The sequence below is a fragment of the Monodelphis domestica genome, chromosome 1 (assembly GCF_027887165.1).
Source record: "Monodelphis domestica isolate mMonDom1 chromosome 1, mMonDom1.pri, whole genome shotgun sequence".
NCBI lineage: Eukaryota > Metazoa > Chordata > Mammalia > Didelphimorphia > Didelphidae > Monodelphis > Monodelphis domestica.
Genome location: NC_077227.1, coordinates 295558984 through 295583687, shown reverse-complemented (window position 1 = coordinate 295583687; position 24704 = coordinate 295558984). Strand labels below are relative to the sequence as shown.

Genomic DNA, 24704 nt, shown 5'->3' with positions numbered 1-24704 from the left:
TAACCAACAGCGCTAAGAAGTTGGTGAGGATTTTACATAAAAAAATGGTAGTTCTGAAATAGAATCTTTAATTTACAGAGTACTTAGTGGAGTTGGTACAAAGTTCATATAGTATATTTAGAAGTAAAAATGTTACCATAAATCTATTACTTTTAAAAAAGGAGGAAAGACAAAAATGCTTTACTTACATGTATATATGTAATAAATACCCACATGCATAAGAGGACAATTAATCTTATTCTTGAATCTATTCATTTTCAAGTGACTACATTTGGTAGTAATGGTTAATCTCCTCAAATGCTCATGTGTTTGGATATGTTGTTTGGCCTCCCACAGGGATAGTTTTTATAGATTCCATGTTTCTGAAATATGTTTGTTGAATGTTATTTGATTAAATTGAAATGTCCTCTGTATTTCTTGTTTGATAGCCTGTTTCTTAGATTCTATGGCGACACTTGGCCTTGCAGCCTATGGATATGGAATCCGATATGAATATGGAATCTTCAATCAAAAGATCCAAGACGGTTGGCAGGTAGATATCTGTAAATCTCTATTTATAATTTCTCCTCTTTAAGGTATGAATATAAGTATTTTTTAAAATATATTTAAAATGTAAAAAATGTGTTATTTTTAATTTTATTTCTTTGTCTATTCCATCATTTAATATTAAGTAGTTTTGTTGCAAGGCACACACTTCAATTAAAACAAAAGTCACTTTTAGTGACAGTCAACACAAATGGAATAATGTTTAGTGTTATAATTAACTCCTACCCAGATTAACCTATTAATATATTTAGTGATATGTTATTATGTTTCTTGTGATCAGGAAGTGAAGGGTCATTTGCTATTTATATTTACTGAACCTGGTCAAATTTTTATACTTTTCTTAAATGCATAAGTACCTACAATCAACAATAAATGTGTTTTTGTGCTACTGTGAAGTTTAATTCTAAAAAAATAAACTTCACTATCTCACATATTGAATCTTTTAAATTGTTTAAAAGAATATATTGCCTCATTTTGTTAAATAAATTTATTTTATATAATGCATCCTGGAGTATACAATTCATCTTGAAATCTTTTATTGATTACATAATTAGTCCATTTTTTTATCTAGATTTCATCATAGCCTGAAGGGTTTTGATGAGGTTTAATCAGGCCCTTTAAAGCATGTTTAGATCTTTCTCTCTTTCATAAACTATCTTAAAATAAAATTTATTGATATCTTTTATATATCATCAAAATTTCTCCCAGCATCCCTCCTATTTTCCCTTCCTAAGTGTCAACACAATAAAAACAAATATACTTAAAAGAAAATGAGGAAAAAAACAGCAAAACTGGCTGAGAAATAAAAAAGTCTGAAAATATATGCAATATACCCAAGTTCCTCTACTAAATATTAGAGTAGAGATATCTTCTCAGATTTCTTCTTTGGAGCCCTACTTATTCTTTTAATTTTTCAACATCCACCTTTGAGGATATAGTAATTGTTCTTTCTAGGACAGCAATATGTCCTCTATCATTCATGTGCCATAATTTGTTTAGCCATTCTTCAATCAGTGGGAATCTACTTTGTTCCAATACTTTACTATAGATAAGTTTTGCTATATTTTTGTGCAATGGAGATTTTAGAGACATCGAGTTAGATGTGTCTCTATAAATGTTTATATAGAATTCCTAGATTATATATATATTGTTCTTTATGAAATGTTTATATAATTATCTATAAAAATTGTTTATATCTTGGATACCAAAAAAGAAATTTGATACAAAGATTTCCCCACCTCTGTTGTATTTTAGATATGTCTCTAAAGCTAACTCCCCTTTGATTCAAGCTTGATGTTGAGAAAAATCATAGAACTTGTGAATCCCTGGACATTTAAGAAAGGAGGTCTACTTTGCTCTGTCCCAGCAAGGGGATAGTGAGATGCAGCTTCTCTGAATGAAACCCCTCTTGATTCTTGCAATTCTACTTCTTGTTTTGAAGGGTAACCATCATCCTTCCTCTTTTCCCCCTAAGGGTAAAATGCCAGGGATCAGCTTGCTTCCATTGCCACGTGTACAGAAATTTAACAGGGATTGCTTAAGCCTTAAGGGATACATAGTTTGATTACCCTGTGATAGGTTATAGTCTTATATGAGTGGTGGGAAAATTAAAGGGCATGGTACCTCTAAATGGCCCCCAATATGTAGCATTTCACCCAAGGCTGAAAGCTATGAACTTCAGTTGGCCACCTAAGTTCATCCATGTGTTTGACAACACCCCCTTCAGTTGGGGATTGTATAATTTTCATAAAATCCTTGTTTTATAAAAATTTTTCTTGTTTGAGAGTAATTTTATTTTTTTATTATTCTTTTTTAATTTTTTTTTATTTTTAAACATTATTTTATTTGGTTATTTTCAAACATTATTCCTTGGAAACAAAGATCATTTTCTTTTCCTCCCTCACTCCCACCACCCCTCCCCTAGCCAACCGGGATTCCACTGGGTATCATGTGTGTCCTTGATTTGAACCTGTTTCCATGTTGATGGTATTTGCATTATGGTGTTCATTTAGAGTCTCTCCTAAAATATGACCCCTCCACCCCTGTATTCAAGCAGTTGCTTTTCTTCAGTGCTTTTACTCCCACAATTTGTCCTCTGCTTATGGATAGTGTTTTTTCTCCTATATCCCTGCAGAATGTTCAGGCACACTGTATTGACACTAATGGAGAAGTCCATTACCTTCGATTGTACCACAGTATATCAGTCTCTGTGTACAATGTTTTCCTGGTTCTGCTCCTCTCACTCTGCATCAATGCCTGGAGGTTGTTCCAGTCTCCATGAAATTCCTCCACTTTATTATTCCTTTTAGCACAATAGTATTCCATCACCAACATATACCACAATTTGCTCAGCCCTTCCCCAATTGAAGGGCATCCCCTCATTTTCCAGTTTTGGGCCACCACATAGAGCACCCCTATGAATATTCTTGTACAAGTCTTTTTCCTTATTATCTCTTTGAGGGACAAGCCCAGCAGTGTTATGGCTGAATCAAAGGGCAGAGAGTCTTTTATTGCCCTTTGGGCATAGTTCCAAATTGCCCTCCAGAATGGTTGGATCAATTCACAACACTACCAGCAATGAATCAGTGTCCCTACTTTGCCACATCCCCTCCAGCATTCACTACTTTCCTCTGCTGTCATGTTAGCCAATCTGCTACCTGTGAGGTGATACCTCAGAGTTGTTTTCATTTCCATCTCTCTGATTATAATAGATTTAGAGCACTTTTTCATGTGCTTATTAATAGTTTTGATTTCTTTGTCTGAAAACTGCCTGTTCATGTCCCTTGCCCATTTATCAATTGGAGAATGGCTTGATTTTTTGTACAATTGATTTAGCTCTTTATAAATTTTGAGTAATTAGATCTTTGTCAGAGGTTTTTGTTATGAAAATTGTTTCCCAATTTGTTGCTTCCCTTCTCATTTTGGTTTCGTTGGTTTTGTTTGTACAAAAACTTTTTAAATTTGATGTAATAAAAATTATTTATTTTACATTTTGTGACACTTTCTATGTCTTGCTTGGTTTTAAAGTATTTCCCTTCCCATAGGTCTGACATGTATACTATTCTAGGTTCACCTAATTTAGTTATAGTTTTCTTCTTTATGTTCAAGTCATTCACTCATTCTGAGTTTATTTTGGTATAGGGTGTGAGGTATTGATCTAAAACTAATCTCTCCCACAATGTCCTCCCATTTTCCCAGCAGTTTTTGTTAAATAGTGGGCTTTTGTCCCAGAAGCTGGGGTCTTTGGGTTTGTCATATACTGCTTTGCTGAGGTTACTAACCCCAAGTCTATTCCACTGATCCTCCTTTCTGTCTCTTAGTTAGTACCAAATTGTTTTGATGACCACTGCTTTATAATACAGTTTGAGATCTGGGACTGCAAGGCCACCTTCCTTTGTCTTTATTTTTCATTATTTCCCTGGATATCCTTGATCCTTTGTTCTTCCAAATGAATTTTGTTAAGGTTTTTTCTAAATCAGTAAAAAGATATTTTGGAAGTTCAATGGGTACAGCACTAAATAGATAAATAAGGTTGGGTAGGATGATCATTTTTATTATATTGGCTCATCCTACCCATGAGCAGTTAATGTTTTTCCAATTGCTCAAGTCTAGTTTTAGTTGTGTGGCGAGTGTTTTGTAGTTGTGTTCATATTGTTCCTGTGTTTGTCTCGGGAGATAGATTCCTAAGTATTTTATTTTGTCTAAGGTGATTTTAAATGGGATTTCTCTTTCTAAGTCTTTCTGCTAAGATGTGTTGGAAATATATAAGAATGCCGATGACTTATGCAGGTTTGTTTTGTATCCTGCAACTTTGCTAAAGTTGTTGATTATTTTGACTACATTTTTGGTTGATTCTCTAGGATTCTTTAAGTAGACCATTATGTCATCTGCAAAGAGTGATAACTTGGTCTCCTCCTTGCCTATTTTGATGCCTTCAATTTCTTTTTTTTCTCTAATTGCTACTGCTAGTGTTTCTATTACAATGTTAAATAATAGAGGTGATAATGGGCATCCTTGTTTCACTCCTGATCTTATTGGGAATGTGTCTAGTTTATCCCCATTGCAGATGATATTAGCTGATGGTTTTAGATATATGCTGTTTATTATTTTTAGGAACAACTCTTCTATTCCTATGCTTTCTAGTGTTTTTAATAGGAATGGGTGTTGTATTTTATCAAAGGCTTTTTCTGCGTCTATTGAGATAATCATGTGATTTTTGTTGTTTGCTTGTTGATGTGGTCAATTATGTGGATGGTTTTCCTAATATTGAACCAGCCCTGCATCCCTGGTATAAATCCTACTTGATCATAGTGAATGACCCTCCTGATCACTTGCTGGAGTCTTTTTGCTAGTATCCTATTTTAGATTTCTGCATCCATATTCATTAGGGAGATTGGTCTATAGTTTTCTTTCTCCATTTTCAACCTGCCTAGCTTTGAAATCAGTACCATGTTTGTGTAATGAAAGGAATTTGGTAGAACTCTCTCTTTACTTATTATGTCAAATAGTTAATATAGTATTGGGGTTAGTTGTTCTTTGAATGTTTGATAGAATTCACTTATGAATCCATCAGGCCCTGGGGATTATTTCTTAGGGAGTTCTTTGATGGCCTGTTGGATTTCATTTTCTGATATGGGATTATTTAAGAATTCTATTTCTTCTTTTGTTAGTCTAGTCAATTTATATTTTTGTAAATATTCATCCATATTGCCTAGATTGGTATATCTATTGCCATATAATTGGGCAATGTAGTTTTTAATGCTTGCCTTAAGTTCCTCTTCATTGGAGGTGATGTCCCCTTTTTTTTCTTTGATGCAGTTAATTGCTTTTCTTCTTTCCTTCTTTTAATTAGTTTGATAAGTACTTTGTCTATTTTGTTTGTTTTTTCAAAGTACCAGTTTCTGGTCTCATTTATTAGTTCAATAGTTCAACTACTTTCGTTTTTATTAATTTCTCCTTTAATTTTTAGGATCTCTAGTTTGGTTTTCTTCTGGGGGTTTTTAATTTGTTCGCTTTCAATTTTTTTTTATTTGCATTTCCAATTCATTGATCTCTGCCCTCTCTCATTTGTTAATATATGCACTCAAGGATATGAATTTTCCTCTGAATATTGATTTGGCTGCATCGCCTAAAGCTTGGAACGATGTCTCAACATTGTCATTTTCTTCGATGAGATTATTCATCGTTTCTATGTTTTGTTCTCTAACTAACCAATTTTGGAGTATCATATTAATTTCCAAATAATTTTTGATTTGGCTCTCCCTGTACCCTTACTGATTATTATTTTTAATTGCCTTATGATCTGAAAAGTTTGCATTTATTATTTCTGCTTTTCTGCATTTGTATGCCATGGTTCTGTGACCTAGTGTATGATCAATCTTTGTGAATGTGCCATGTGGTGCTGAGAAGAAAGTATATTCCTTTTTGTCCCTATTTATTTTTCTCCATATATCTATTAACTCTAATTTTTCTAAGATTTCATTCACCTCTTTTACCTCTTTCTTATTTATTTTTTATTTGATTTATCTAAATTTGATAGTAGTTGGTTCAAGTCTCCCACTAATACGGTTTTACTGTCTATTTCCTCCTTCAATTCTCCTAGTTTCTCCATTAGAAATTTGGATGCTATTCCGTTTGGTGCATACATGTTGATTAGTGATATTTCCTCATAAACAATTCCCTTTTAACAGAATATATTTACCTTCCCTATCCCTTTTAATCAGGTCTATTTTGGCTTTGGCTTTGTCAGATATCATGATTGCAACTCCTGCCTTCTTTCTATCAGTTGAGGCCCAAAAGGTCTTACTCCATCCTTTAATTCTGACTTTGTGAGTATCAACCCGCCTCATGTTTGCTTCTTGAAGACAACATATGGTAGGGTTTTGGATTCTAATCCATTCTGCTATTCATTTACATTTTATGGGTGAGTTCATTCCATTCATGTTCAAAGTTATGATGGTCATTTGTGGCATTTTGATATCCTCCCCTAATTCTGACCTTTCTTCTTTTGCTATAACCTTTTAAACAAGTGATTTACTTTAGATGAGTCCCCCTAGTCTCCTCCCTTGATATGCTTCCCTTTCTAACCCCTCCTTTTTTGTTACCTTGCCCTCCCCCCTCTCTTTCCCTCCCTTTTTGTGTTCCCTCCCCCTCTCCCTGCCTTGGTTTTCCCTTCTCCCTTACACTGTTGGATAAGACAGAATTCAAGATCCCAATGGATCTAGATGTTCTTTCCTCCCAGAGTGGATTTCACTGAGAGTAAGGTTTAAGTAATACCAATTCACACTCTCTTCCTCTCCTTCTTATAGGAGTATTCTTCACCTCCCCTTCCCATGTGTATCTTTGTGTGAAAAAGATTATTCTATTTTTTTCTATTTCTTGAAGTATATCTTGGGACCATCAACAATTCCCCCTCTCCCTTTTTCTTTCTTTCCCCCCTTTCTCCATATCGTTTTGATGCCCCAATATTTCCCTATGCATAATTCTTCTAGCTACTCTAATGATGCATACAATTTTTGAGAGTTACACATTACATTTTCCCCACATATTAATATATATAATTTGATATAAATGCAGACCTTATAGAAGAGAGTTTGAATAAAAGAAAAAGATAATTTTCTCCTTTTCCTTTTCTTTCATATTTACCTTTAAATGTTTCTCTTGCTCTTTGTGTTTGGGTGTCAAACTTTCAACTGAATTCTGGTCTTTTCTTTGCAAATACTTGGAAATCTTCTATTTTGTTGTATGCCCATACTTTACCCTGGAAGTATATAGTCAGTTTTTATGGGTAGCTGATTCTTGTTTGGAGACCCATTTCTCTTGCCTTTCTGAATATTGTGTTCCATGCTTTGCAGTCTCTTAGCATGTTTTCTGCTAAGTCATGTGTGATCCTTATTGGGACTCCTTTATATCTGAAGTTCCTCTTCTTGGCTTCTTGTAAGATTTTCTCCTTAGGTTGGAAGCTCTTGAATTTGACTATTACATTCCTGGGGGTTGTCTTTTGAGGATTTAGTATAGAGGGTGTTCTATGAACCCTTTCTTTTTCTATTTTGCCCCCCCCCTTGCTTGAGAACATTAGGGCAATTTTCTTTGATGATTTCTTGTAGTATGGCATCGAGATTTTTGTTTATCTCTGTTTTTTTGGGTAGACCAATGATTCTCAAGTTGTCTCTCCTTCCTCTGTTTTCCTGGTCTGTCACCTTGTCAGTGAGATATTTTATGTTTTCTTCTAATTCATTAATTTTTTGACTTTGCTTTATTAATTCTTGCTGTTTTGCAAGATTCCAGTTGCTATTTTTTTCTATTTCTTGAAGTATATCTTAGGACCATCAACAATTCCCCTTCTCCCTTTTTCTTTCTTTCCCCCCTTTCTCCATATCGTTTTGATGCCCCAATATTTCCCTATGCATAATTCTTCTAGCTACTCTAATGATGCTTCCAGTTGCTTAATTCTGGTCTTTAAGGACTGCTTTTGCATTTAAGTTTGTTCTGCCCTTCTGTTTGTGTCCTCCAGCTCTTTCTCCAATTGTGAGGTCTTGTCTGTCAGGCTGCTGACCTCTTTCTGAATTTTTTCCCTTTTTTCTTGTCAGAAGGTTTCCATCTTTTGGATAAGCTCCATTTTGAGTTCTTCCAGAGCTTGTGGATAATTTCCATTGGGGGGGGGCATATTTTTGATTTTGTTTGAATTTCATCATCTTTCTCTTCTGTCCCTTGAGTTTTCCCTCCATAAAAGTTATCAATAGTCACTTTTTTCCCTTTCTTCTTGGAGGGTTCATTGTGAGCCACTGTGAGCCATCCCTTCGGTGGTTTACCCTTTCCTTTTTGGTCAGAGGTCTGGGTGATATGGGCTGGTTTTCTGTGGATTTAAGTTGCCTTGGACTAGTTCTTCCCAGCCTCTGAGGTTTGTTAGTGCCCCTGCCCCCTTGCTCTTCTCTCCTGTGTGCAGGAATCTCCTGTAAAACCCCTCTGAGGAGTAGTTCCCTGGCAGCCCCTGGCAGTTTCCAAGGACCCTGGCATTGCCCCCCCCCCCCCCCCCGACTACAGCGAGGAGCGGAGCTTTGGCCTCAGGCAGTTTCTACAGTTTCTCGAAACTCCACACTGTTCGCAGTTTGCAAGGGCCCCCACGGACTGCGTGCTCTCCAGTGAGCAGGGTTTTCCAGTGAAACCACCCTGAGAGGTATTTCCCTAGCAGTCCTCCTTAGATCCCAAGGACCCTGGTGTGCCCCCCCAGACAGAGATGTTCCTCACTCACTTGCTGTCCCTGGTGAGTGCTCTATGCTCCTACTCTGGTTCCATGGGGGAGGTGGGGGAAGGGCAGCTCAGTTCACGTTTTTGTGCAAGCTTTTCCTCCTTCTTATAGTGTGGAAATGTTCACTCTCCATGTACCTTTGTTACTGTGGCATACTGGAGAGTCCCTACATTGTTCCAAGGATGATGTTTATGCTCTTTTGAGGTAGTCGGTGCCGGGGAGAGGAAGTAATTCACGTCTAGATTGCATCCATGTTTACCCGGAAGTCAGAGAGTAATTTTAGGATAAGAAACTTTCTACCTTCCAGAATCTAGGAAGTGAATTGCTTGAAGAAGGCACCTTGGAGATTCCTGGAGAAACCTCACACTGCACCAAAAGATCCAGAATGAACTTTGGATTGTAGTGAAATTGAACTGTGGAGTGTTGTAACACATTTATTTTGTATGTATATTTTATTCCAAAGGAAATTGCCCCCAGTTGGCTTTTTGTCAATGTGCCTATTGGTTTTATTTAATTGGTCAATTGGTTTTGTTCTCTTTCCCTTTTATTCACAAATTATTGTAATTTATAAGTTGATTATGTTTATAAGATCCATTGGAGAGACTAATCTTCTAAAGTATCTCAGGGATGGATTGTGAAATTCGAATTTTACCATCAAAACTATAATCCCCAGCAAAAACTACAATTCCCAGAACCCCACTTACATGTTGTTACATGCCGACTTAGATAGTATATAAATTGGGTGGATTTCCATGTCTAGGGGTCTTTCCTTCTTGTCAGTGACTTTGGTGGAGTAGGCCCTTTTGAGCAAGTAGTTTAGCTTAGGCATGTGGTTTCATTTTGTTAGATAATTAACTTTTTATTCCTTTACTTCTAGTAATTATTAATAAATCTAATAAAATATATTGGAAGTTATTGTATATTAATTTTAACTTTACAAAAGAAAGGGCACAAAGACTAAATATAGTTAGTTGAGATACTTGTAAAGTATTTAGCACAATGCCTGACATATAGTAAGTATTTAATATGTGTTTATTCCATTTCATTGCAATGTTAGCTGGAAGCTGTGAGGCAGATAGAAAAATAGCATAATAAAAAGACATCTGGGCCTATACTCATATATCCTAAGTGCCATAAATAAATGCAAAAGGGTGTGTTAAGTTTAGAGCAGGAAAGGAAAGATTACCCCCATGATAGGACAGAAAAATGAAATTATCTTTCTTGTATCTCACAGTTTTGCCTTCATTTGAACTTATTTAATCTAAATTCTGATAAAGACAAACAGATGGTTTTGTTGTAAACAACCTGAAGAGAACATAGCTCATCAATATGAGAACTACATAACTGACAAATTATAATTATGTACCCTTTTCTTCTATAGCTTCTGTGAGTAAAAGAATTGGAGAAAAACAGTTTCTGCCAACAAAGCTGCATATTCCACAAAATGTTACATAGGACCAAATTTTATGAACCTCACCTACCATTTGATTCTTTTAAGTCATATGTATGTATGTATGTGTGTTCCATAATTAGTTCCATAATTAATATACTAAAAGCAAATTTTCATATACTTAGCCTTGTTAAATGAATAGGGTATACAGTCATTTTTATTCATCTAAAAATCTTCTAAAAAATCTTTACTTATTAAATATTGATATATTCTTATATAATAAATCCAAAGTACAAGTAAATTTAAAGTTCCATAACATACATCCAAAGGAGAATTTAATAGTAAGTAGGGTAAGTTCAACATAAGTCCATGAAATAGTAAGCAGAAAAATACAATGTTACAGTATTTTTTCATATGTTGAGAGTTTCTCAAAATCAGATGTCACAATATCACAACAGTAAGAGAAAATGTCACTGGTTTGTCAAAAATTCACAGACACACAAGATTTTTTAACCCTTTCTCAGCTGTTTTCTATAATAAAATATTCATTATAAAATTCTTAAGGAACTTTTTTATTCCATTTTTCCCTTGATTTAAAACTTTAATCCTTTTCTCCACTCTAGCAATTCAACCAGCACATGTCAAGTAGAAATGAAGCTAACTCAATCTTGCTCAGCATGACTACATTTTAACTATACATTAATAATTTATTCAAGTGAAATAATTATACTTTTATCCACAGGCTAGATAGGTCCATGACAACAATGTAATTCATTTTTATAATATCATATGGTCACTTCCAGACAATGGAAGAACATCAATATATCATTTGTGTTTTCCAAGAAACAAAAATTCTTCTATTATTTTCCCATCAATAAGAGCAAATTTGTTTGACTGCTGACATCTGTTTATTTTTTCTTGAAATTTATTCTGAGTTATCAGTGAAAGTTTTTATTTAAGTCATTGGTCAAATGCCCTGAATTAACCTATGCTGCCATTTTAAGAAGAGCAGGCTTAATTAATTCAAGTACATTGTCAAATTTACATAGGGTGACCCTTGGCTACTTCATTGATGAATATGGAACCCTATATTTGGAATACTTGCATTATTTATTTTGAACTCCATATTGCACTTGTGTTGAAACTGGGGTAAGAATTTGCTTTGATATAAATAAATCTTGTTCCATATTTCCCTCCCATCCTTCATTTATACCATGTTGTCTACAGGGAAGGGTTTTACATCTTTTTTGGAAGAAAGACAACAGGAAGTTAAAATTTATAGCTTCATTAACTTGGAAGAAAGCAAAGTTGAAAGTTATGGGGGGGGGGGAGATGTTAGACCCCATACTCCAAGAAATCATCAAGGAAATATGCCCTAAAATTCTAGTAACAGAGAAAAATAGAAATTGAAAGGATCCACCAATCACAACCTCAAAGAGACCCAAAGATAAAAATGCATAAGAACATAATTGCTAAATTCTATTGCTCCCAGATTAAGGAGAAAATACTATAAGCAAAAAGAAAAAATAAATAAATACCATGGAGCTACAATTAGAATAACAAAATTTAACAGCCTCAATATTAAAAGAACAAAGAAAATAGAGCATGATATTTCAAAGAGCAAAAGAACAGGGTTTAAAATGAAGAATAACACATGTAGCAAAGCTGAGTATAATTACAAAAAAGTAAAAAATAGACATTTAATGAACTAAAAGAGTTTCAACTATTTTGGGGAGAAATTCAGAACTCAGTAGAAAATTCTACCCATAAGAAGACCAGTCAGATGTGATCCAAAAGGTCAAATGGTTCAGTTCTTATATGGGAGAATGTCATCTATAACTCATAAGAATGATATTATTACCTAGGTATTTTGAAGGGGCAAATATAGATAAAAGACTTGAGGTCGAGGCAAATATAATGGAATGAGCCAAAATAATAGAAGTATACCAGGAAAAGGTAAAATGTGACAATTATTTCATATGATAGAAAAGTGAATGAAAAAATTGCCATAGAGAAGGAAAGGAGGGGATAGATTCCAGCTATTACTAGAATCATGCTCTTATAGAATCTAGGTTAAAGAGAGAACATATACAACTAGAAAAGTAAAAATCTTAATAAATAGAGAAAAAGGAGGAAAAGGGGGTAAGAGTCCCCTAAGGGATTGAGCTAAGAAAATGAAGGTCATAGTAATTTGAACTTGGAAAAATTTATTTAATTAATTAATTTCAAGTATTCTTCCATGGTTACAAGATTCATGTTCTTTCTCTCCCCTCCCCTAACCCATCTCCCATAGCCAACACACAATTTCCACTGGACTGTACATGTATCATTGATGAAGACCTGTTTCCATATTATTGATAATTGCACTATGGTGATCGTTTACAGTCTACATCCCCAATCATATTCACATTAGCCCATGTGATCCAGCAGTTGTTTTCCTTCTGTGTTTCAGTTCATCCTCTGAAAGTGGATAGCATTCTTTCCCATAGGTCCCTCAGAATTGTCCTGGTTGCATTGCTGCTAGAAGAGAAGTCTATTACATTCAATTGTGCATCTCTGTGTATAATGTTCTCCTGGTTCTGCTCCTTTCACTCTGCATCAATTCCTGGGGGTCATTCCAGTTCATATGCAATTCCTCCAGTTTCTTATTTCTTTGAGCACAATAGTATTCCATCACCAACAGATATCACAATTTGTTCAGCCATAAACTGTTAGATTTAAAATAGTTTTGAGCATTAAATAGTTGTAGATAAGAGAGTGGGAGCCATAAACTGTGATAATTAAAATGTTTGGGAGCAAGGGAAATATATAACAATTATGACCACTGAAATATGTTTTCTACTGTGTTTTATATAAATATAAGATGGTCACCAGGGAATATATTCCCAATTTATGAATATGCCCAAGCCAACTGGGTTTTATAGAGAAATTTAATTTATAATACACTGATTAATCAATAGAAAAAGAAAGTAAGAAAGGAATAAGAATGAAGGGCCTCAAACCAATAAGGCCTAGACCTCAGTCCTAAGAGATAAATCAGTCAGTTGGTTTTATCACTAACCCAAGATCTCTCTAGGTAAGGCTTCTCATGCCAACCTCAGGCTCCACCTTCAAGAGAGCCTCCTTTCAAGAAACGTTTCCAGAGAATTCTCCTCCTGACTCCTCCTGAGGTCTCCTTCAAGACCTCTCCAGCAGCTCTCCCTCCAGGACCTCTCTCCTCTCAGACCTCCTTCAGAGCAAAAAACCCTCTCTCCCTCATCCTCAGACCCCGCTATCTTTAAGCCAACAATCTAAGTTCCCTCCCCTCAGTTCTCACATCTACCAATCACTGTCCATGTCTCCCCTGTGCCAATGGTGACTCTAGCTTAATCCAGGACCGCCCAGAGGTCTGCCCCCTTTGCACATGTCTGTTGAAGGTCATATTCTCAAATAATTAAATCTTGATCTTTGCTGCAGCTCTTCCTAAATCCTGTTACTCTGAGTAGGGTGGAGATTGTAGTTTCCAAGACCTGGTTCTGTCATTCCAAGTATCTCTATTGTATCAATTCTAAAATCAATCATGACTCAAAGAACTTCCTGTTCTATGCTTAAGCATAGGTCAAAGCCCTTTCCATTGTTTAGCAAAAGGTTTCTGTCCTAAAGTAGTCTTAAGTAGGGAGGAGAAGGACCCTCCCATACCAAAGAGTTTCACATTCCAATAGAATTCTTACTATCAGTAGGACATTTTTTCAAGTATGAAATTTCCCAATGGGGAAATTTCCAACATTCATAAGTCTAAGAAATTTTAAAGTTTACATTCCCCAACTGAAGGGAATCCCTTCATTTCCCAATTTTTTGCCACCACAAAGAGCTCAGCTATAAATTTTTTATACAAGTCTTTTTCCTTATGATATCTTTTGGGGAATAAACCCAGTAGTGGTATGGCTGAATCAAAGGGCAGGAAGCCCTTTAAAGCCATTTGGGCATAGTTCCAAATTGCCATCCAGAATGGTTGTATCAATTCACAATTCCACCATCAAAGCATTAATGTCCCAATTTTGCCACATCCCTTCCAACATTTCTTACTTTCCTTTGCTGCCATGTTAACTCATCTGCTAGGAGGTTTTTTTTTTTTGTTTGTTTGTTTGTTTTTTTTGCATTTCTTTAATTATAAGAGATTTAGAACTCTTTTTTCATGTTCTTAATGATAATTTTGATTTCTTTATCTGAAAATTGCCTATTCATGTCCCTTACCCATTTATCAATTGGAGAATGGCTTGATTTTTTTGTACAATTGATTTAACTTCTTTATATTTGAGTAATTAGACATTTATCAGAAGTTTTTGTTATTAAAATTTTTCTCAATTTGTTGCTTCCCTTCTGATTTTGTTTGCATTGATTTAATTTGTACAAACCCTTTTTAATTTAATGTAATTAAAATTATTTTAACTCTTGCTTGGTCTTTAAATCTTTCCTTTCCCAAAGATCTGACATGTATACTATTCTGTGTTCACCTAATTTACTTATCGTTTCCTTCTTTATATTCAATTCATTCACCCATTCTGAATTTATCTTAGTATGTGGTGTGAGATATTGATCAAAACCTAATCTCTCCCATACTGTTTTCCAATTTTCCAATTTTCCCAGAAGTTTTACTTAAACAGTAGATTTTTGTCCCCAAAGCTGGGCTCTTTAGGTTTATCATAGACTGTGTTGCTAAGGTCACTTATCCCAAGTCTATTCCACTGATCCTCCATTCTGTCTTTTAGCCAGTATCATATTGTTTTGATGACCACTGCTTTATAGTACAGTTTAAAATACGGTACTGCTAGGCCATCTTCCTTCACATTTTTTTTATGATTTCCCTGGATATCCTTGATTTTTTTGTTCTTCCAAATGAACTTTGTTGTGCTTTTTTCTAATTTAGTAAAATGGTTTTTTGGTAGTTAAATGGATATGGCACTAAATAAGTAAATTAATTTGGATAGGATTGTCATTTTTATTATCTTAGCTCGTCCTACCCATGAGCAATCGATGTTTTTCCAATTGTTTAGATCTAGATTTAATTGTGTGGGGAGTGTTTTGTAGTTGGGTTCATATAGTTCCTGTGTGTGTCTCGGCAGATAGATACCTAAGTATTTTATATTGCCTAGGGTGATTCTAAATGGAATTCCTCTTTCTAATTCATCCTGCTGAGATGGGTTGAAGATATATAGAAATGCTAATGATTTATGTGGGTTTATTTTGTATTCTGCAGTTTTGCTAAAGTTGTTGATTATTTTGACTAGCTATTTGGTTGATTCTCTGGGGTTCTTTAAGTAGACCATCATATCATCTGCAAATAGTGATAGCTTGGTCTCCTCATTGCCAATTTTAATACCTTCAATTTCTTTTCCTTCTCTAATTGCTACTGCTAGTATTTCTAGTACAATGTTAAATAATAGAGGTGATAATGGGCATCCTTGTTTCACTCCTTATCTTACTGGGAGGGCTTCTAGTTTGTCCTCATTGCAGATGATGTTTGCTGATGGTTTTAGATATATACTATTTATTATTTTTAGGAAAGGCCAGTCCATTCCCATGCTTTCTAGTGTTGTCAATAGGAATAAGTGTTATATTTTGTCAAAGGCTTTTTCAGCATCTATTGAGATAATCTTGTGATATTTGTTGATTTGCTTGTTAATATAGTCAATTATGTGGATGGTTTTCCTAATATTGAACCATCCTTGCATTTGTGGTATGAATTCTACCTGGGTATAGTGAATAATCCTCATGATCATTTGCTGGAGTCTTTTTGCTTGTATTCTATTTAAGATTTTTACATCTATATTCATTAAGGAGATTGTTTTATAGTTTTCTTTCTCTGTTTTTGCCCTGCCTGGCTTTGGAATCAGTACCATATTTGTGTCATAAAAGGAATTTGGTAGAACCCCTTCTTTGTTTATTCTGTCAAATTCTTTGTATAATATTGAGATTAGTTGTTCTTTGAATGTTTGATAGAATTTATTTTTGAATCCATTTGGACCTGGGGATTTTTTTCTGAGGGAGTTCTTTGATGGCCTGTTCAATTTCTTCTCCTGATATGGGGTTGTTTAGGTAGTCTATTTCTTCCTCTGCTAGTCTAGGCAATTTATATTTTTGTAAATATTCATTTGTATCACCTAGATTGCATTTTTAATGTCATATATTTGGGCATAATAATTTTTAATGATTGCCTTAATTTCCTCTTCATTAGAGCTGAAGTCTCCCTTTTCATCTTGGATACTATCAATTTGGTTTTCTTCTTTCCTTTTTTTTATAAACTTGACCAATACTTTGTCTATTTTATTTGTTTTTTTCAAGGACCAGCTTCTGGTCTTCTTTATTAAATCAATAGTTCTTTGACTTTCAATTTTATTATTTTCTCTTTTGATTTTTAGAATCTCTAATTTAGTCTTTATCTGAGGATTTTTAATTTGTTCACTTTCTAGTTTTTTAATTTGCATGCCAAATTCATTGACTTCTACCCTTCCTAATTTGTTTATATATGAACTCAAGGATAGAAATTTCCCCCTGAGTACTGCTTTGGCTGCATCCCATAGATTTGGAGTCATAATTGTCATTTTCTTCAATGGAGTTATTAATTGTTTCTTCTATTTGTTCTTTAACCGGTTTTGGAGAATCGTATTGTTTAGTTTCCAATTAACTTTTGATTTGCTTCTCCATGTACACATACTAATTATTATTTTCATTGCATTGTGATCTGAGAAGTTTGCATTTATCATTTCTGCTCTTTTGCACTTGTTTGCAATGTTTTTTATGTCCTAATACAGTCAATCTTTGTGAATGTACCATGTGCTGCTGAAAAGAGGGTGTATTCCTATTTGTCCCTATTTATTTTTCTCTATATATCTACTAATTTTTCAAAGATTTCATTCACTTCTCTTACCTCTTTCTTATTTATTTTTTGGTTTGATTTATCTAGTTCTGATAGAGGAAGGTTTAGATCTCCCACTAGTATAGTTTTTCTACCTATTGCATCCTTCAGATCCACTAATTTCTCCCTTAGATATTTGGATGCTATGCCATTTGGTGTATACAAGTTGAGTACTGATATTTCCTCATTCTCTATACTGCCTTTTATCAGGATGGAATTACCTTCCCTATCTCTTTTGACTAGATCTATTTTTACTTTTTCTTTGTCAGATATCATGATTGTGACTCCTGCCTTCTTTTTATCAGTTGATGCCCAATAGATTTGACTCCATCCTCTTACTTTTACCCTATACATATCTACCTTCCTCATGTTTGTTTCTTGTAGGCAGCATATAGTAGGGTTTTGGATTTTAATCCACTCTGCTATTCGCTTGCATTTTATGGTTGAGTTCAGTTTATTCCATTCACATTCAGAGTTATAATTACTAGCTGTGTATTTTCCAGCATTTTGATTTCTACTCCTAGTCCTGCCTTTTCTTCTTTCACTATTTCCTTCTACACCAAGATTGCTATTTTCTTTTAATACAGTGGTTGCTTTTAATCAGTGTTCCTAATCCCCACCCTTATTTTACTTTGCTTTCCACCCCTTCCCTCTTAAAGGAAAGGCATATTAAGAGAAAGGAGGGCAAGTGCATAAGAAAGAAGAGGGATATCTAAAAGAGACTACATATCAAGAAATAGGAAGTTAAGGAATAAAGGAAGGACACTTAGGACAAGATAAAGAAGAGATTTTTAGAACTGAACTAATATCAAAAATGGTATAGTTGGCATGGTAAGGAAGGGATTTTAGGAAAGGCAGATACACTAAAAATTAAAAGGTAAGGACAAGGAGGAACTAGGATGACAAAGGATAGGGTAGGGAAGAATTCTAATAAGGAATATGAATTAGAGAAGTAGTGGACAGAAAAAATTGAACATCTGAGGAGGAAGATGGCAAAAAGAAAGGAAGAGGGGAAACTGAGGGAAAAGAGAATGGAGGGAAGTAAACAACTATTAATTATGACTTTGAATGTAAATGGGATGAATTTACTCATAAAATAAAAATAATAGCAGAATGGATCAAAACCCCAAACCTGACAATATGTTGATTACAAAAAAACACATTTTAGGACTTCCGGGTAATCATGGCTGCAATCTAGACGCGGCACATTTCCTCTCCCCAGCACCGAACGAAATAGACTACATCAAAGGAGCATAAAATCACCTTTGGAGGAACAGAAGGACTCCCCAGTACCCCACAGAGGCAAAGGTACGTGGGGCTTGAACATTTCCACACTAAAATAAGAAGGAAAAGCTTGCACAGAAAAGTGAACTGAGCCGCCCTTCCCCCACCCCACCTCCCCCACTAAACCAGAGTGAGCTACCTGAGCGCTCACCGGGACAGCGAGTGAGTGGGGAGCGTCTCTGTCTGGGGGGGCACTCCAGGGTCCTTGGGATCTGGGGACTGCCAGGAAAAAACGTCTCAGGGCGCTTTCACTGGAGAAGCCAGCGGACTTCGGGCGGGCTGCGCTGAACAAGGCGCACGGATTATCTGGGCGGAGCTGAATACCTGGGCTCGGAGGCTGGGAAGAACTAGTCTGAAGCAACCTAAATTCACAGAAAAACCACTCTTATAACCCAGACCCCAGACCAAAAAGGAAAGGGAAATAAAACCACCAAAGTGATGGCTCACATGGCCCAAAATCAAGCCTCCAGGAAGAAAGGGAAAAAAGTGACTATTGAAAACTTTTATGGTGGAAGTACCCAAGGGAAAGAGGAGAATGAAGAGGAAATCCAAAAAAATTCAGAACACGCCTCCCAAAATGGAAACTATCAACAAGCTCTGGAAGATCTCAAACTGGAACTTATCCAAAAGATGGAAACCTTCTGGAAAGAAAAATGGGAGAAAGAGATCAGCTGTCTGACAGATAAGACTGCTCAATTGGAAAAAGAACTCGAAGCAGCCAATACAAGGGCAGACAAGGCTGAAAAGCAAATCCAGTCCCTAATGACCAGAATTAAGGACCTCGAAGAAAGTGAGATGATAAAACAGCAAGAATCAATAAAGCAAACCCAAACAATTAATGAATTGGAAGAAAACAGAAAATATCTCACTGAGAAGGTCACGGACCTGGAGAACAGAGGAAGACGAGAAAATCTCCGTATCATCGGTCTCCCAGAAAAACCAGAGGTAAACAACAAATTGGATTTTATTCTAGAGGAGATTATAAAAGAAAATTGCCCCCACGTTCTGGAGCAAGGGGGCAAAATAGAAATAGAAAGGATTCATAGAACACCTTCTATACTAAATCCCCAAAAGACAACGCCTAGGAATGTAATTGCCAAATTCAAGAGCTTCCAAGTAAAGGAGAAAATCCTACAAGAAGCCAAGAAGAGGAGCTTCAGATACAAGGGGGCTCCCATAAGGATCACACATGACTTAGCGGCTAACACACTAAGAGACCGCAAAGCATGGAACACGATATTTAGAAAGGCAAGAGAGCTGGGTCTCCAACCAAGAATCAACTACCCAGCAAAACTGACTATATACTTCCAGGGGAAAGTATGGGCATTCAACAAAATAGAAGATTTCCAAGCATTTGCTAAGAAAAGACCAGAGCTCTGTGGAAAGTTCGATATCCAAGCACAGAAAGCAAGAGAAACATGAAAAGGTAAATATGAAAGAAAGGGAAAAGGAGATAAATCTTATCTTTCTCTTTAAGTCAAACTCTCTTCTATAAGGACTACATTTACATCTAATTATATATATTAATATGTGGGGAAAATGTTTTGTGTAACTCTCATAAATTGTATCATCATAAGAGTAGTTAGAAGAAACATGCATAGGGAAAGATTGGGGAATCAAGAAGATTTGGGGAAAGTTGGGGCAAAAAAAGGAAAAGGGAGGGGGGAACCGTGATAATACTAAGATTAACTTCAAGAAATAGGGGGGGAATCAATAGAATAAACTTTCCCATATAAAGATACACATGGGAAGGGGAGGGGAAGAACTCTCATATGAGAAGGAGAGGAAGAGAGCGTGAAGTGGAAGTACTTAAACCTTACTCTCAGTGAAATCAAATCTGAGAGGGAAGAACATCTAGATCCAGTGGGATCCTGAATTCTATCTTATCCATTAGGGCAAGAAAGAAAGGAAAATTAAGGAGGGGGAGGGGGGAGGGAGCACAAAAAGGGAGGGAAGGAGAGGGGGGAGGGGAAGGGAGCATAAAAAGGGAGGGGCTAGAAAGGGAAGCATCTCAAGGGAGGGGACTAGGGGGACTGACCTAAAGTAAATCACTGGTTCAAAAGGAGAAAGCTAAAGAAGAAAGGTCAGAACTAGGGGAAGACATCAAAATGCCAGCGAATCCACAAATAACAATCATAACTTTGAACGTGAATGGGATGAACTCACCCATAAAACGCAGACAAATAGCAGATTGGATTAGAACACAAAACCCTACCATATGTTGTCTTCAAGAAACACATATGAGACGGGTTGACACTCACAAGGTTAGAATTAAAGGTTGGAGTAAGACCTTTTGGGCCTCAACCGATAGAAAGAAGGCAGGAGTTGCAATCATGATATCTGACAAAGCCAAAGTACAAATAGACCTGATCAAAAGGGACAGGGAAGGTAAATATATTCTGCTAAAAGGAAGTATAGACAATGAGGAAATATCACTAATCAACATGTATGCACCAAATGGTATAGCATCCAAATTTTTAATAGAGAAACTAGGAGAATTGAAGGAGGAATTAGACAGTAAAACCATATTAGTGGGAGACTTGAACCAACCACTATCAAATTTAGATAAATCAAATCAAAAAATAAATAAGAAAGAGGTAAAAGAGGTGAATGAAATCTTAGAAAAATTAGAATTAATAGACATATGGAGAAAAATAAATAGGGACAAAAAAGAATACACCTTCTTTTCAGCACCACATGGCACATTCACAAAAATAGATCATACCCTAGGTCATAGAAACATGGCACTTAAATGCAGAAAAGCAGAAATATTAACTGCAGCCTTTTCAGATCACAAGGCAATTAAAATATTGATCGGCAAGGGTACATGGAGACCCAAATCAAAAATTAATTGGAAATTAAATAACATGATACTCCAAAACCATTTAGTTAGAGAAGAAATCATAGAAACAATTAACAATTTTGTTGAAGAAAATGACAACGGCGAAACATCCTTTCAAACCTTATGGGATGCAGCCAAGGCAGTACTTAGAGGAAAATTCATATCCCTGAGTGCATATATTAACAAATTAGGGAGGACAGAGACCAAGGAATTGGAAATGCAAATCAAAAAACTTGAGAATGAACAAATTAAAAACCCCCAGAAGAAAACCATACTAGAGATCCTAAAAATTAAGGGAGAAATTAATAAAATAGAAAGTGACAGAACTATTGAGCTAATAAACAAGACTAGAAGCTGGTACTTTGAAAAAACAGACAAAATAGACAAAGTACTGGTTAATTTAATTAAAAAAAGGAAAGAAGAAAGGCAAATTAATAGCATCAAGGATGAAAAGGGGGATCTCACCTCAAATGAAGAGGAAATTAAGGCAATCATTAAAAACTACTTTGCCCAACTATATGGCAATAAATTTACCAATCTAGGTGATATGGATGAATATTTACAAAAATATAAATTGCCTAGACTAACAGAAGAAGAAATAGTTTTCTTAAATAATCCCATATCAGAAATTGAAATCCATCAAGCCATCAAAGAACTGCCTAAGAAAAAATCCCCAGGGCCTGATGGATTCACCAGTGAATTCTATCAAACATTCAGAGAACAGTTAACCCCAATATTACACAAACTATTCGACATAATAAGCAAAGAGGGAGTCCTACCAAACTCCTTTTATGACACAAGCATGGTACTAATTCCAAAGCCAGGCAGGCCAAAAACAGAGAAAGAAAACTATAGGCCAATCTCCCTAATGAATATAGATGCAAAAATCTTAAATAGGATACTAGCAAAAAGACTCCAGCAAGTGATTAGAAGGGTCATCCACCATGATCAAGTAGGATTCATACCAGGGATGCAGGGCTGGTTCAACATTAGGAAAACTATCCACATAATTGACCACATCAACAAGCAAACCAACAAGAATCACATGATTATCTCAATAGATGCAGAAAAAGCCTTTGATAAAATACAACACCCATTCCTACTAAAAACACTAGAAAGCATAGGAATAGAAGGGTCATTCCTAAAAATAATAAACAGTATATATCTAAAACCATCAGCTAATATCATCTGCAATGGGGATAAACTAAATCCATTCCCATTAAGATCAGGAGTGAAACAAGGATGCCCATTATCACCTCTATTATTTGACATTGTATTAGAAACACTAGCAGTAGCAATTAGAGAAGAAAAAGAAATTGAAGGCATCAAAATAGGCAAGGAGGAGACCAAATTATCACTCTTTGCAGATGACATGATGGTCTACTTAAAGAATCCTAGAGATTCAACCAAAAAGTTAATTGAAATAATCAACAACTTTAGCAAAGTTGCAGGATACAAAATAAACCCACATAAGTCATCAGCATTTCTATATAATTCCAACACAGCTCAGCAGCAAGAACTAGAAAGAGAAATCCCATTCAAAATTACCCAAGACAAAATAAAATACTTAGGAATCTATCTCCCGAGACAAACACAGGATCTATATGAACACAACTACAAAACACTTTCCACACAACTAAAACTAGACTTGAACAATTGGAAGAACATTAACTGCTCATGGGTAGGACGAGCCAATATAATAAAAATGACCATCCTACCCAAACTCATCTATCTATTTAGTGCCATACCCATGGAACTCCCAAAAATTTTTTTTACTGATTTAGAAAAAAACATAACAAAGTTCATTTGGAAAAACAAAAGATCAAGGATACCCAGGGAATTAATGAAAAAAAATACAAAGGAAGGGGGTCTTGCAGTCCCAGATCTCAAACTGTATTATAAAGCAGCGGTCATCAAAACAATTTGGTACTGGCTAAGAGACAGAAAGGAGGATCAGTGGAATAGACTGGGGGCAAGCAACCTCAGCAAGACAGTATATGACAAACCCAAAGATCCCAGCTTTTGGGACAAAAATCCACTATTTCATAAAAACTGTTGGGAAAATTGGAGGACAGTGTGGGAAAGACTAGGCTTAGATCAACACCTCACACCCTACACCAAGATAAATTCAAAATGGATGAATGACTTGAACATAAAGAAAGAAACTATAAGAAAATTAGGCGAACACAGAATAGTATACATGTCAGACCTTTGGGAAGGGAAATACTTCAAAACCAAGCAAGAATTAGAAAGAATTACAAAATGCAAAATAAATAATCTGGATTACATCAAATTAAAAAGTTTTTGTACAAACAAAACCAATGTAACCAAAATCAGAAGGGTAGCAACAAATTGGGAAACAATCTTCATAAAAACCTCTGACAAGGGTTTAATTACTAAAATTTATAAAGAACTAAATCAATTGTACAAAAAATCAAGCCATTCTCCAATTGACAAATGGGCAAGGGACATGAACAGGCAATTCTCAGCCAAAGAAATCAAAACTATTAATAAGCACATGAAAAAGTGCTCTACATCTCTTATAATCAGAGAGATGCAAATCAAAACAACTCTGAGGTATCATCTCACACCTAGCAGATTGGCTAACATGACAGCTATGCAAAGTAATGAATGCTGGAGGGGATGTGGCAAAGTGGGGACATTAATTCATTGCTGGTGGAGTTGTGAATTGATCCAACCATTCTGGAGGGCAATTTGGAACTATGCCCAAAGGGCGATAAAAGACTGTCTGCCCTTTGATCCAGCCATAGCACTGCTGGGCTTGTACCCCAAAGAGATAATGGACAAAAAGACTTGTACAAAAATATTCATAGCTGCGCTCTTTGTGGTGGCCAAAAATTGGAAAATGAGGGGATGCCCCTCAATTGGGGAATGGCTAAACAAATTGTGGTATATGTTGGTGATGGAATATTATTGTGCTAAAAGGAATAATAAAGTGGAGGAATTCCATGTGAACTGGAACAACCTCCAGGAAGTGATGCAGAGCGAAAGGAGCAGAACCAGGAAAACATTATACACAGAGACTGATACATTGTGGTACAATCGAAGGTGATGGACTTCTCCATAAGTATCAATGCAATTTCCCTGAACAATCTGCAGGGATCTAAAAAAAAAAAATACTACCCACAAGCAGAGGATAAACTGTGGGAGTAAAAACACCACTGAAAAGCAACTGCTCGACCACAGGGTTGGAGGAGATAAGACTGAGGAGAGACTCTAAATGAACACTATAATGCAAACTCCAACAACAGGGAAATGGGTTCGAGTCAAGAACACATGTGATAACCAGTGGAATCATGCGTCGGCTATGGGAGAGGGAAAGGCGGGGGGGGGGGGGGGGGGGGAGGGGGGGAGGGGAGGAAAAGAAAACGATCTTTGTTTCCAGTGAATAATGTATGAAAACGACCAAATAAAATAATATTAAAATTAAAAAAAAAAAAAACGCACATTTTAAAATGAGAGACACTCACAAAATAAC

The 24704-nt window shown here is 35.7% G+C and overlaps 1 protein-coding gene across 3 annotated transcripts in view; it reads left to right on the top strand.

Moving 5' to 3' along the window:
* Positions 1 to 24704, top strand: part of PYGL (glycogen phosphorylase L) — a 254882-nt gene that overhangs the window by 171406 nt on the left and 58772 nt on the right. For all 3 annotated transcript variants that reach the window (XM_056821113.1, XM_001363137.4, XM_056821108.1), the window contains one exon: positions 429 to 532. In XM_056821113.1, the coding sequence (XP_056677091.1) occupies positions 429 to 532 (104 nt within the window). The remainder of the gene's footprint in view (positions 1 to 428; positions 533 to 24704) is intronic.